Raw genomic sequence first — 14,634 nt, forward strand, 5'->3', positions numbered from 1 at the left:
TTGCTCAGCCTCAGGTCCATATTTGGCACGAATTCCATCCAAAGGACACACTCACAATCCACATTTTGAAATTCCAGTGGCCTTGGGGAGGAGGGGTTGAGGTAGGGACACACATTCTCTAATTCAATGTGTATGGTGTACCGTCACCTCCAGGTAGGGACACACATTCTCTGATTCAATGTGTATGGTGTACCGTCACCTCCAGGTTGGGACACACATTCTCTGATTCAATGTGTATGTTGTACCGCCACCTCCAGGTAGGGACACACATTCTCTAATTCAATGTGTATGGTGTACCGTACTCCAGGGGCTTTCGTCTGGCCATCCCCCCAGGCAGGTGCCTGCCCCATCCCTCTCGTGCCCAACTGTGTCTGTGGACGTCCTCCTGCAGGTGCGTCACTTCTTATTCGGAGGTTGGTGGCAGGACTTGCACTCCGGCCACCCTAAAACACTTCATTCTGCAAAACCCACGAATGCTAATGTTACCATCGGGGCTCAAATAACTTTTTCCACCTTCTCAGGTGCAAAAGTCACAGAGTCCATGAGCAGTTTCGTGCGATTGCTAAGGGTGGGTACCTGGAGTGAGGGGTTGGGGAAGCAAACAGAATTGAGACATTCTGCCTTCTCACCAGCGGAGTCAACTGTGATGCCGCTTGAAGAGAGGGAAGGGAAGGAAGCGGAGCGTACTCTGGAGACAGACTTAACAAGGCCCTGCCGGGTCTTAGAGGGGAAGACGAGTTTGAAAGTTCAATGCTGAGTTTGGACAGATGCTGTTTCCCGGTTCCTGAGCCGAGGATGAAACGTACCAGCATTTGTGAGCTCAGGATGACCTTTCTTTCTTCCATGATCGATGGTCCTCATAAATATCATGGAATATGGAACCTTTGTGTGAGAGTAAAATTGATCTTACGTTGGCAATGACCGCGGGTCGTGTTCCAGGTTTCAAGATGAAACGATCCAAGGGAAGGCGAAGGATCTGATCTGTCCGGAAAAGCCGGACTTGCATTGGCAGCTGAAAGATCCCACGTTGTTGTCCCAGGAATCAAGTGCGAAGACTTGACAGCAAGAGGTGGTGAGGATTCAGGGGAAGTAAAGGTGAAGAAAGGCCTATCCAGGGTTTTGTGAAAGGAGAACTGAGAGGAGTGAGGAGGAACCCCTCAGGCCTGCACCAATCAGGATTGCAGAGGTAATTGTTACGTAATGTGAGCATGGATTGTAATACTCGGCCATATTGATGGAACAGACAATTACATGATTGCACCACCCCCCCCCCCCCACCCTGCCTTCGTCATCACCAGCACCACTACTGTTGCCTCCACTGCTACTCCTTTCTGTGACAACACTGTCCCTCTGTCAACACGAACTCTCTCTCCCTTTCTGCTGACCTTCTCCCTTAACCCATGTCATCACTTCCTTTTCCTCACCCTCGACCACCACTGTCCCGATCTTTCTCTCTGCAGGCCCTTGCAATGGCAGATGATAGGGCTCCAGTCCAACATGGCAGATCCTCCATGTAGGTGGCTTCAGCTTCTTCAGATACTGCCTGCTCAACAGAGATGTCCCACTTCAGGACATTCCTGATTCCATGTGTATCTACTCCTCCATATTTCCTCGAAGAAGATGAAGGCACACATTGGTTTGAATGCGTACATCCCACAGACAAGGAGACGTGCGTCGTTTACCTCCTCAAGAACGCGGATGAAGTTGAAACACTGAGTCTGCACACGAGGCAACACGGCAAGAAAACGCGATTACCTTTTGTAAGCGATCACGTGACATTTACTATAAAACTACCTTAAAGGTACACAAAGGGAACGGTCAATGACCCTTAACCCCGACGGATGACAAATATATATTTATTTATTAAATTGTACAACCTGCATCATATCTTAACCAATCAATCTTGGTAACTAAAAGGTGAATGCAGAATGGAAAACGAGTCCACCTGCTGAAGGCTCGTGCCCACCTGTGTCGGCAGACGGGTAAACACATTGATGTCAGCACACATCAATGAATGTCTTGTTGATTTCATCCATTGTTAAAAGGCTAAAGGAACAGGTGAGACCGAACAAAGGGTTACAGGTGCACCGACCGATAATTATCGATATTGAAAGGGTGAAAAGAAGAGAAAAAGAACAATCAGACAGGTGGAGAAAACAAACATGCAGGTGTGGCTGATTGTGGAAGTATTGTTGCGGAGCCGGGCGTTGGCTGCGAGCACGACCGCTTGGTGGAGCAGTATGGTCGACTCAACCGAACACCCGGAATCTAGATCGTACCTTTCGGAAAACTCCGAGATGCGACCAGCCCAGCGCCAGCGAGATGCGTCCGGCGCTCGAGCAGACCAGACGCACTCGAGCTGACGGAGAACCAGACTCCAGCGAAAGGACGAGATGAATCTCCTCCGTTCATCCAAAAATCCTCAACCTTTTCTCTCTAGGAGGGAGGGGCCTCTTTCCCTGACCACTCGCCTCTTGATTGGCCGGAACCATCGCGCGATTCCCTTGCCGCCCTCCATTGGACAGACGCATGGTAGGCGGGGCAACTCCCACCCTTCTGGGCGGAGTCCCGAGCGGAGGTGTTTGTGGCTCCGCCCACCTCACCTCTGCCCGCGTGCTTAATGGCGATCGTGTTGAGTCTGAAACGGGGAGGGTGAGACACCCGCTCCTTGCCGATTGGCTAAGGAGGGACGCCATGCCTACGTTAGACTCCGCCCACATGCGCGCTTGCTGGCGAGCGCGCGAAGAATACCGCGAGCAGAGTGTTGTTGCTGTGAGAGCGAAGATGGTGTGGATGTAAAAATCAAAGAAAACCCTGACTATCAAAATAACTCCGCAGTGCATGAACATTGAATTCCCATTGGACTAGGGACAGGGCCCTAACTAGAAACACACACTTACCGATATAACTGAGCGACACGGGACGGCTGTCTGTCTGTGTGCACAAGGCTTCCAGATTCGTAGCAGTATAAAGGTCCTTACGATGACACCACTTTGTTTCCACGTGCACTCCTCCTTTTCTTTCAAAGGAGGACTCCAATGAACCTGGAAGAAGAATTTCAGAATCCTCTTTTGCACCCGATGATATCCATACACTGTGATTCCTGCACCTGTGAAGTTTTTTCTTCACATTTACCTTTCTTTTTTCATTCTCTCAAGAGCGAGGCTCATGGAAGAGCAAGCTCGAACTGACAGTGGGGTTGTGGGGAAACAACTGGGTACAAGCAACAAGGGAATGAACAGGAAAAGAGGAGAGAGGACGTGAGTGTCAGTTAAAAACGAGATGTTGTGGTATTTGTAAGCATTAGTAAATGCCTGGAAATGAACGAATAAAATTGACAGATGTTATGGATCGGTAAATTGTAATATAAACCTCTTGATGTGATGAGCTAATTTCGAGTGTAGATGGCGGTATTGTACTGGAAACTACCTGGTGAGATTTGTGAAGGTGCTGGAACATTCTCAGATGAAACTTCCAGCATGGACTAGAATCGCATTTGCTGGAAGGTACAGGATTGTTCTGTGATACTATATAAACCCACGAGAGGGAGGTGTCGTGAGACGGGTGATGTGTGATGAGCCCTGTGTTCGATCGTTCCCGTACTCGATGAGTGAACGAGGTGTTAATGTCCAGAGTGGTTGTTAACACGTGGAGCCGATTGTAACCAGGTTGATTAAACTCAAGAAGATGGTGTGTCGGGAAAGAATTCCTTTGAGCTCTGGAATCATCCCAGAGGGCTAGCGTACGAGAGAAAGAATAACGCGACAAAACTCAATGGTTCGACAGTCACAGAGGATGAGGTGGACGCGCATGAGTTGGGCCGGCAGATCTGAGACACTGCACGGAAACAACTCAACGCGGGAATCGGAGTCGGACATTGTATGTAACGGTGAACCTCCTCATTTGACTTTGTATCTGCTGATGAAGAAACGTGGTAAGTTTCAAAATACAAGTTTTAAAAACGTTATGCTGTTGATGTGGTCAATGAAACGTCACTCAGAAGTCACAGACAACAACTGACAAAGATCCATCTGAGTGGTAGCTGACCTGTACGTTCGTTCATAACCTTGGATTGCAGTTGTTAGAGAATGCGCTGGGGGTTCGGCACCACGAACAACATACGTCCACGAAAAGGGAAGGAAACCCCAAAGGTGCGTGTACCACCGACAGTGAGGAAACGTTGAATCCAACAAGTCAGACGGTTGGGTTAGGAAGGGTTAACGGGGTAATAAAGATCATGGGTCAGGATGGGGGATGATAAGAAATGATGATGTGTGCAACCTTTTCGGACGAGAACAAGTGTCCGGGTGAGGGTAATGGGTGCAGTTCCTGAGAGTGCAGCTCCTCTGTTGCATTCTTGGGGTTCAGTGCCAATATGGTGTCACGTGCACCCAGGTACAGCACACCTCCACTGGCGCTCATCTTCACAATGGAGTAGTTGAAGATCCCGGACTGAGAGAAGGTTCCCACGACGTCCCATTCTGAAGGCGTGACCAAGTAGGGTTGGGAGGGGTGGAGGTTGGAAAGGAAGGAGGAAGGAGTTGAAGGAGGTATGTCAGACGGTCTCAAAAACACAGCTGAAACAGCAATGTACAAAATGTTCAACTTCTTCATGTCAGGTGAAATCCACAAAGGGGTTGGAAGTCGTGCAAGGTGACGTAGGTTTTGGAACTCTGACGTCACGTCCCTCATCCTTCAGATCGGCAGGCAACGGTAACTTCCCTCTCTTCAGACCTTGACAACAATCATCATTTGCCATCATGTGATAGGATAAGACCAATCTGGGCAATCGTTGAGTTACAACAAATAATTCCAAATTATTCGCCAAGTATGTTGGTCTGCAGCGTTTGTCTGTTTGTCTGTCTGTCTATCTGTCTGTCACACGATCTTTGGCCACAGTTTTCAAGCAACGGGTCTGAATTTTTTGTGTTATTTTGGAGACTGGCCAAGGATAGCAACGCTTAATTTTGGTGAAGATTAATTAATGGAAAGATTTCTTTTTAACTCTCACTGTAAACCCCAACACAACACGGGGTCAGTCATAGGTACAAAATATCCTCCCCCCCTCCTTCCATGAGGATGAGATGGGTAGATGATGTGATTTACCCCTTGCACACATGGTATACTGATCCCTGCTGGAGGGAAGGGGTATTGGAAGCCAGAACAGCAATGTGGAATGATCACAATTATTATACATAGACCCTGTTGGGTGGTCATCCATGGTCATCTATAAATAACTAAAACTCTCATCTTGTATGTCTGTATGTATTATGTATGTGTATGTATGTATGTTCCCGAAATACAGCCAAAACGGTACACAATAGCGCAAACATTTCGGGCCACCTTAATCACCATTCTCCTGCGGTGTGCAGTATCAAGTTTCGTTCAAATGGGGCAATTAAAAAATTATTAAATAATCAATTCCCGATTCAGTCAGGTACTCTTTGGGATTATTTGATCAATGCAAACAACCTTAGCGATATAGTTTGCTGGAGCTATCTTTTTTATGAAATTATTTTTGATCAACCGCTGTCACAACGGGTCGTCAAGTACCCTGTAAAGATGTCCCCACAAAAAGGGGAATCAATGAATGTAAAAAGTTTTGTACTTTTTTGTACATCAATGGACGTAACGGTCCAGGTGGAGAACAACAAATATCAACACAAACGTAATCACGACCAAACGTCTGTGCACCGCAACTTCCAGATCAACGATCCTGGAAACGTGTTGAACTCCGGATGTGGAACCAAGTGGTGATCCGGCATCGTTATCGATAACATCGGTGAAATGATGTTCCTTGTGAAGTTGTGTGATGGTAGATGCACGCGTAAACAAGTTCATCAACTCAGGTTATGTCGTCATGGGGAGCCAAACATTGAACAGACTCAAGTGTCTTTGTCACCCACTACTGTCTTTTCACCCATCAATGTACCTGAACTCCAACCCGACCCTGTACCCCTTATTGAGAAACCCACAGCAGTCGTAAGCAAGGACAGACATCCACGAGCCCGTAGAAGGTCAGCTCGTGTCTGTAAACCTCCTGAGCATCTTGATTTGTAAAATGAATAAATAAATAAAGGGGGCGGGGGTGAGGGGATGAGGTGGTTAAGGAGGGTCATGTGACCCGCCCGTGTTCCGATGCTGTGCTGCGTTGTCCCCGTGCCTGGATAAAACCTATTGTTCCCACTTCAGAGTCTTCGTCCCTGTTTATTGAGTACAACACACCACTCATACAGGGTGACGAGACAAATGGAGAGAAAAAAACAGTACGTGAAACACCTGAGGACACGAGCACTCTTGCTCGCGCTTGATCTGAGACCGAAGCCTCCACCTGGGCCTTTCGATAAAAAAACACAAAGGTAAATCCGTAAACAGTATAAACACCAACAAAGCATGAGTGCCTCCCTCTTCTTCCTCCCCTTCGCACCACCACACCATTCCTGAGGCCACAGTTCTATTCCACATCAACAGCTGCTCACACGAGGCTCCCCACACGACCATTGAGCAAGTTCCTCAGCTCCAGCTGACTCAAGTTGGCCATCTTCATCTTCATCTTCATCCTCATCCTCGGTCGGCGGGGAATCCAAGGAGGGCATTGGTTGTTGCCTGCAAACCGAACACAAAATCATTGGGGTCACGTGATGAGGACAACAAACAACAACACATACTTAACATGAGAAAAACTCCAGTGCTTGTTCATTTCCCAAAAGGCTTTTGCTCGACTCTCCCTCGGCATATTTATTTAATTCTCGTCTCTTCCGCCTTGTGAAACCGCCTTTCCGAGTCCGCTGTCTTGAGGTCTTCCCTGCGGGGTTTCGGGTCAGCCGGGCTTGCCACCACCTCGTGATCTCCCCCAATCACAAGATCGACCTTCACTACACCTGTTGACTGCTGACACCGTGTTCCCACCCACGTCCTGCTGATCCCCTCCTTGTGTCTGGTGTCTCCGTACATTGTTGTCTAGGTGTTTTCCCTCTTCCCCATTTTGATTGTTCATCCATCGCCCTTCCCTATTCTCTTGTCTTCTTCATCTTCACTTTTTTCACCAGTCGAGCACAATAAAGACTTAAACGATTACAATGATTCCAATTTCTCATACGAGGAAGTGACATTGTCTATAATCCAAGTAATATGTGCTATAATCAAATGGTCATGTGACGTGTGGTGAAGTTTAAACTTCCTCCGTTGAACGGTTTTCGATGTGCGCTCTTCACATTCGAACTGCCGCTTCATAACTACCGGCAGTGATGACCGGTTACCAAGACGTCCTGCTTTGATGCGACGCCTGATCCATTACATCCTCTTTATTCAATAAAATTCAGGATGGGATTTAACAAAAAAAAAATTACAAATCAAAATGGAAGACCAAATCGGAACAGTCCTGCCATTGGAGTAATGAGAAGGAACCCAAACAAGGAAAAAAAAAACAAAGAAGTCATCAGGAGGAACCTGGACAGGATTCTCATTACAGCTGCTGCTCCTCGACCCTCAAACCTAGAGTACCTATATATAGAGAGTAGCGACATAGGGGGACTAGAATTTGATGGTCACGTGACACATGGGCGCCATTTTGTTTCACACTCTCGTGCCAAGCTACGCATCGAATCCAGATCTTCACCGAGTGAGCTCGGAGAGACCGAGTTTGAAACTGAGTGAAACTTTATTAGTCAAAATGACGGGTTGTTGCGCCTTTGGGTGCAGCAACAAATCTGAGAAGGGGTACAGGATGTATAGGTTTCCAACAGATGCAAAAAGACGGAAGATATGGGAGCAAAAAGTGAGCAGAGTGGGATGGAAGCCTACTTCTTCATCATGTTTGTGCGAGGTAAGAGAAGGGCTGTATCAGTCCCATGTATTAATATCAGCGTATGTATGAAGGAAGTGACTGTGTCTGCGCACCTTATTCATTGGAATGCCATTATTATTAATCATTATGACATTGTTATGAAAATCCAATTCTTTGTAATACATAAAAATAATTCAAAAAACATTCCTTCATATGTTGTGAAATTGTGTTTGAAGGTCATTCATCAATGTTGGCCGTGGGTCTCAAAAACTAATAGAGTCTAGATCTACTAGTCGGAGATCTAGAACTTTTGCAGCATTTTTATTTTTGGTTCAAACTCAAAGTTGGTCCAAAATGTCAAATTTGGCTTCAAATTTCCACTCATACTTTCATAGGCCCATTACTATCTTGGTGTATAGCGAAAATGGTGCATGCCGTGGCTCGACAAGTACCAATCTTAAGTTAGAATACAGTTATTTTTCTAATCTAGCAGCATAGTAGAGAGAAGCATACAATGATGAAATGTGTAAACTAGATCTTAGAAATGAATTTTGAGAAATATTCTATTTTGTTATAATAATGTTTTCTACTTCTATAATTTATTATTCGGACTAAGAAATATTCAAGATTAGAAATATTGTATCTTTTCTTCTGCAGGTTCACTTTGATGAGTCCCAGTTTGAAAACAAGAGAGTAGATGGGAAGAAAAAACTGAAGTGGCAGGCAGTACCAACCATATTCTGTCATCGCAGTGTGCCAAAACCCAGGAGGCCTCTAAAACGCCTTTCCTGTACACCAAATACTGCTAGTGCTACCAAGAAATCATGCATTGCTTTAGACCATGCGTACTCTGTTAACCCAGCAGACAAAACAACATCAACTTCAAGTTCAGGTATGTAAACTGAAGTTATGAATCATTTTCTTTGAACTAAGTCTGTAGTTATTTAACCCTAAAAGACTTTGGTGTTTTGGTAGTTAATAAAATTGTGTGTTGGGGGCCCGGGGGTGCGAGCTTAAAGCCTTCCCCCCTCGGCCGCGGATCGCGCAATCACCGCAAAAATTTGCGCAATGGTAGTGTGTGTTGTAATCTACAAGTTCGATATGCAGATTTTTCCACAAATAGTCTTCTTATATTCCATGGTACATTTTCACTGACACAACCCGTTTACCCACATTTTTTTTAAGTCAAAAGTTGGGGTGCGGTTTATACACAGGGGGCGGTTTACACACTGGGATTTACGGTATGTAGACTGATTCATCGTGTTACCATTGTGATTTAGAAAACGGATAATATAACTTGCATATGTTTTTCTCAAGATGAAGGGTACAAATTAGATATTTTGTTTTCTTTCCTTTGTCATTTTTTTTCAGTTGAAGACACTGCCACAGAAGACGAAAACAGTGGACCAACAACGAGTGTTCCACCAAGTACATCTAAACCCAGAATCAAAATGCAAAGGAAGATTAAGGCATTGAAGGCTCAACTTCGTCAGACAAAGAAACGGTATCGGGCAATTCAAAAAGCAAAACTCAAGCAAGAATCACGAACAGCAAGAATCTTCGGAAAAGACCAGCTACACGCTATGTCGAGACGTTCCATGAATGGGGTACAGTGGTCACCAACGACAGTGAGAAAGGCTTTACTGCTAAGATTTTCATGTGGATCTTCAGGCTATAAAGTGCTATTGAAGCAGGGTCACCCACTACCATCGGAACGTCCAGAGTGAAACAAAATGGCGCCTATAGCTGAGTTGTCGCTACTCTCTATATATAGGTACTCTAGTGTTATGGAAATGATGACTACTGGTTAGTAGATGCTTAGTAAAGCATAGTTATTTCATTACTAACAGAGTCTACCCGTCGCTCCATTTTGAGCGAGAAGAAGGAAAGGAAGACAAATATACCTGTGTATCGAGGGCATCACCTCGTGCACACACCTGCTGTTCACACTATAAACCCCACCACTGGAGGCCCGTCCATCCAGCAATGAACCTGCTGTTAAGTTTGTCCACAGGAGCTACAGGTGACACTGTGCTTACCTTTTCCTGCTGTTTGTCCGCCTCCTGACGTTCACTATCAATCTGTGTTGAAAGTTGCTCCACCTGCTTGGCCAGGCAGTGGTTCGTTGCTCGCAGCTTCACTCGTTCACTGCGCATGGAAACATGGACACGATGCTTTGACTTTGTTATTATTCATCAGAATGTCATTTAAATTCATCCCTATTATTCATTATAAATCAAAACACCTGACGACCAATGGAAAACGTGGGGACAGGAATCACTGCACTGTAACTGGTGTAGACTTGTAATACCCTCCCCCACCTGGAGGCGGCGCAACACGATACACATTTACATAGAGAATTTGCATCACTCCTTCATCCCCCCAAGACCACCAGCAAAGATAAAACATTCCTGTACATTAACTGGGGTCATGCTGATCCTCCATAACGAGTCTGGATCTAACTGGGCTCGAACTACAGGAGTATATCCCAACAAACAAACCCACAAACACCGGTCCATGAATTATCGTAAGGACACCGGAACAAGACCCGTTTGCGTGAGACAGCATGTTCCCACACATCTTTGTGCGAAAGAAATGGGGAACCCCGAGACCCGGCAGTTCCGCCACATTTACGTGTCTCTACAGAGGGGAGGTTTCCAGGTTTGTTTTAATGTCACATTCACGAGCCGAACGTACCAATCATCAGCTTTCAATCGGAGCTCGAGTTTGTCGGCCTGTCCTTGCAGCTGGGCGAGGGCGTCCTCAAAGTTGGGTCTCCAAAAGTCCTCGATCCCCACCATCAGTACGCGCATTCTCTTGACCTGCAGGTCCGTATCGGCGGAGGGAGGAAAATGAAACAACACGTCGGAAGATTGGCTGATGCACAATCAAAAAAAAAAACCACTCGGTATCAAATGAGTATTTTTAATTTGGAGTGGTCATCTAAAATACCACGTTCAAATCTCTACTCTTCTTCTTCATGCATTGAGAGGCTACGTACGGTTGTTTTGTGTCTCATTGTGTGAGTTTCCCCTGCGCCCCCGACCGTCTCCTCAATATGAGCACACAGGTCCTCGTGCAGACACCTCTGTGACCAGAGCGTTGGACCTCCTGAGGAACGTCCTTTCAAACAAACCTCGGGTTGGTTGTGCTTTTGCATTTCTCACTCTGCGGTTCTCAGTGTATTTGTAAATAAATAAATAAATATTTTGAATTACTTGGCAATTTTTTATTTTTTTTTGACAAGTCTGTTGATCACTTCCGTTTGTTTGTTTGTCTGTCCGCTCACCTTTAATGGCCGACAGGTCACAATTCCAAACCGATCTAAACGAAACTTTACCAAATGGATGAGTTGGTGGTCCAACAGAATCCAATATTTTTTTTTTAAGTCAAAAGGTCATTATAGGCCAAAGGTCAACAACTTTTTTAAATTTCTAAAATCCTCAATTTTCATTCGATTGACTTTATTTCGAAGACCATTTGTATCTCAAGTCAATGTATTCAACCATTATTTTTGAGGTCAACGTCGGTCAAAAGGTCATCAGAGACCATTACAGGGTTTCCACTTATTTTGAGATGTCTTTTTTAAGGACTTTTCAGGGCTAAAATAACCTCTTTTTAAGGACCACATCCGAGAAATTCCAGGGGTAAATTGAGGTGAGTCACCTAGAAATTAACAAAGATAGTAAGTTTACAAAAAATCTCTTTTAATAATGAACATACAGAACACAGCAGGAGCTTATTCAGTCAACAAGGCACAACGCGCCACACAGCCAATTGGCAAATTCACTTCACAGTTACTGCAGAATCAGCCAGGAGCAGTCACAAGTTTCCAGATGGCAGCACTCTCAATGTTAATGTGTTGTTATGTTAAAATGTTATTGTAGATGCTGCCACCTGCAAAGTTGCAGCAGCTCCTGACTGCTTCTACACCACAGAACAGTACATTATGTAAGCTGCATGTCATTGTAATATCCAATTAGGACATAGCAGGCAAGGATTTAGGCTTCTCCTGAATTTCTCTTTCGAGAACTTTGAGTTCCCCCCGTTTTTGCTTAGCAGAGTGCCTGAGAGCATTTGATTTTACCAGAAGACTGTGGCTAGTTTTGCCACCTTTTTCCTCAGCCTCGTCTGCATATTTTTCTGACAATGTGGTCAGACCTTCTATGTCAGTTTCCAACACCTTCTTTCTCTTTTTCAAACCATCCACTTCATCTTCAAACATTTTTCGTTTTCTTTGGATGGCTTCTTGCCCTTTCTTTCTTTTCTCTTCTTTAAGATATTGATGGTATTTATGTCGAGAACTGGAGGCTGAGGATAGCAGTTCCTTTGTGATTTCAACTTTGAGCATTCCACCTCCCAGTACAAAATAATCAATCATCTGCCTCAGTGCCACAAGCATGCCTTCACCCAGGTTGTCCTCTATCTATCTGTCTGTTGAGTCTCTATCTGTCTCTATCTGTCCCTCTCAACAGACGTCTGACCATGGGAAACTAGCAACACTTTACGAACTAGACTTCATAGCTGAAAAATAGAAAAGTACCAGGTATGTATTTACATGGTAATCAAATATATACCAGATACCATGCATACTGTGAGAGAATTCGGTCAATCACTCAATACCCAAAAGATCGTTGATCATATATCAGAATACGCAAACACAGTTTCACTCACCTTGTAGATGTTTTTGTCCTTTACCATGGACGGTGACGGTAGAAACTCAAAAGCTTTTCACAGAGAAAGATTTGCGGCACACATGACAACGAGCAGAAGATCGAGAGCCGGGATCTTTCTCCAACCATCCTTTGAATTCCGGTTTATCAAGCCAGGTCGCTTGGAAATAGCATTGTCCAGGCATCCTTTGATGTATTGCGCATATAAATTTGGGTCAACAAATTCTCTAAATGCCGATGATAATGGATATAATAGGCGTATTGTTCAGCTCTTTTATCGTGATGACAGCGAGCACAATGGCGGCCGAAGTTTACCGAGATGACCCGAATGCAGACACGTGACCACTTCGGCAGCCACGCAAAAACAAAGCCACGTGCTCTGGCATGAGGGCGGGCAGGAATTTTTAGCCGCATCTCGCGTAGCGAACGTGGCTCGAAGAGAGCTCGGCGTTGTTGTTGTTCTTCTTGTGGTGAAGACAAAACCTTTCGGACTCGGCTCTTTTATATACAGCATCCGGATCTCCTTAAATACTAAACATCTGTACACATCCTCGCATTGAGGGTGCTTTTTGAAAGCGTCTATCATCAACTTTTAAATATATTCGGACATTTGCTTTAAAGTTTCGAAAAGTTCACGTTACTATTTAAAGATTATTCCATTTAATGTGTTGTAATTTCGTAAATACACTATTTATTTCATAAATGCACTATATTTCATAAATACGTAAATACACTATGACGGGTCTCGCTGTTGGCTTAATCAGGGCACGTGACGAAATATCGGAAGTTGTTGTTTTTTTTATTTGTTTCTTCTTCTTCCTCTTGTTCTTCTTGTGGTGAAGACAAAACCTTTAGGACGCGGCTTTTGGACACATTTGTCCTTGTTTGGAATACTAGTGTGAGGAAAATGAAACACCCTTCACCAAATAACAGGAAAATCTGATTTTTATTGACTTTTATTGACTTTTCAACATTTTCCTGAAATTTAAGGATATTTAAGTACTTAAATTGTACAACTCAAAAATGTTGGACTTTTATGGGTTTTAAGGACCCGTACGAACTGAGGCCAAAAGGTCAACATCGGCCGAATTTCTAAAATTGTCAATTTTTATCCAGTTGACTTGAAATTTGAAGAAGATTTACACATCAGGTCACTGAATTTCAACCACCTATTAATTTTTAGGTCAACGTAGGCCAAAGGGTCAACATCGGCCAAATGTCTAAAACTGCGTCTCAAATTGTCAATTTTCATCCGATTTATTTAAAATTTGAAGACAATTTGCAAATCCGGTTATTGAATTCAAGCACCAACTATTTTTGAGGCCAACGTCGGTGAAAAGGTCAACATTGGCTGAGTTTCTAAAATTGTCAATTTTCATCCAATTGACTTGAAATTTGAACAGGATTTGCATATCAGGTCAATGAATTCAACCACCAATTATTTTTAAGGTCAATTGTGAACACAGGCCTAATTTATAAAATTGATAGATAGGGCCAAAAAACTATGTATATAAATTTATATGTATACATCATTATATCTCAAAAAGTTGTGGACAAGCAATGACAAAACAAGGTGGATGAGGTGGTTTGGTGACAAGAACAAGCGGATTCGATTTTCGTTCAGATCCAGCCCATCAGTGGCGACAGAACGTAAACTGTTCAGCCTGGTGGAGGTATGCGCTCCACTGAGTGTCATTCTACTTTGTTATGTTTTGCCAAGTGTCGCTCTATGAGTGATTTTTCATTTATTTATTGTTTCGTTAAATAAATATTGTTAATTTTAATTGATAAATTAATTTTAAAATAAACGTTCTCTCAAATATAAACTCTTCGTTGATTGGTTGGTTATTCAAATGTTTTATTTTTAAATATTTTAGATGGGGATTATTGTGCAAAGAAAATTAAACTAGTGAAGGAATTTGAGAATGAACAAATCTTGAGAGGTTCAATGAGTGAGCAAAACAATATGCATTGGTAAATTGAAAAAGAGTGTCCCAAGGCTTACATGTTTCAGATATTTCTTCAGAATCACCTTTAACAAATCACATTACTACTTTACTACTTGAACAAATCTTTATCTTATTGCACTGGTTATTTGAAAAGAGTGCCCCAAGGTTAAAAGGGGAGACAAATAAATATACCTTGGGATAAAAAGGGGGTTTACTTTTAGGGGGA

General features: G+C 43.8%; 2 protein-coding genes and 1 long non-coding RNA gene across 16 annotated transcripts in view; 1 reads left to right on the forward strand and 2 right to left on the reverse strand.

Annotated features, from left to right (window-relative positions):
* Window positions 1-1,293: 1,293 nt before the first annotated feature.
* Window positions 1,294-3,246, reverse strand: LOC147006567 (uncharacterized). The gene is made up of 3 exons (XR_015054760.1): window positions 2,280-3,246; window positions 1,967-2,046; window positions 1,294-1,718 (listed from the first exon to the last, which is right to left on the reverse strand). It is a non-coding gene; the product is annotated as an uncharacterized LOC147006567 (long non-coding RNA).
* Window positions 3,247-6,187: 2,941 nt separating this feature from the next.
* The window catches only part of LOC147006568 (uncharacterized), a 28,520-nt gene continuing 20,073 nt past the window's right edge, over window positions 6,188-14,634 (reverse strand). For 12 of the 14 annotated variants that reach the window (XM_085868548.1, XM_085868536.1, XM_085868546.1 and 9 more), the window contains 3 exons: window positions 10,484-10,608; window positions 9,826-9,934; window positions 6,188-6,606 (listed from right to left, as the gene is read on the reverse strand). In XM_085868548.1, the coding sequence (XP_085724674.1) occupies window positions 6,562-6,606; window positions 9,826-9,934; window positions 10,484-10,608 (279 nt within the window). In that variant the 3' untranslated portion in view covers window positions 6,188-6,561. The remainder of the gene's footprint in view (window positions 6,607-9,825; window positions 9,935-10,483; window positions 10,609-14,634) is intronic. The other 2 variants (XM_085868535.1, XM_085868545.1) reach the window with 2 other exon arrangements.
* Window positions 7,582-9,816, forward strand: LOC147006569 (uncharacterized). Its single transcript, XM_085868549.1, has 3 exons — window positions 7,582-7,825; window positions 8,444-8,678; window positions 9,158-9,816. The coding sequence occupies exons 1-3, from the start codon at window positions 7,673-7,675 to the stop codon at window positions 9,511-9,513; spliced, it is 744 nt and encodes a 247-aa protein (XP_085724675.1). The 5' UTR covers window positions 7,582-7,672; the 3' UTR covers window positions 9,514-9,816.

This window comes from Eptatretus burgeri, unplaced genomic scaffold (genome assembly GCF_056783735.1).
Source record: "Eptatretus burgeri isolate ZD-2024b unplaced genomic scaffold, Ebu_testis_v1 Ebu_testis_scaffold_3165, whole genome shotgun sequence".
NCBI lineage: Eukaryota > Metazoa > Chordata > Myxini > Myxiniformes > Myxinidae > Eptatretus > Eptatretus burgeri.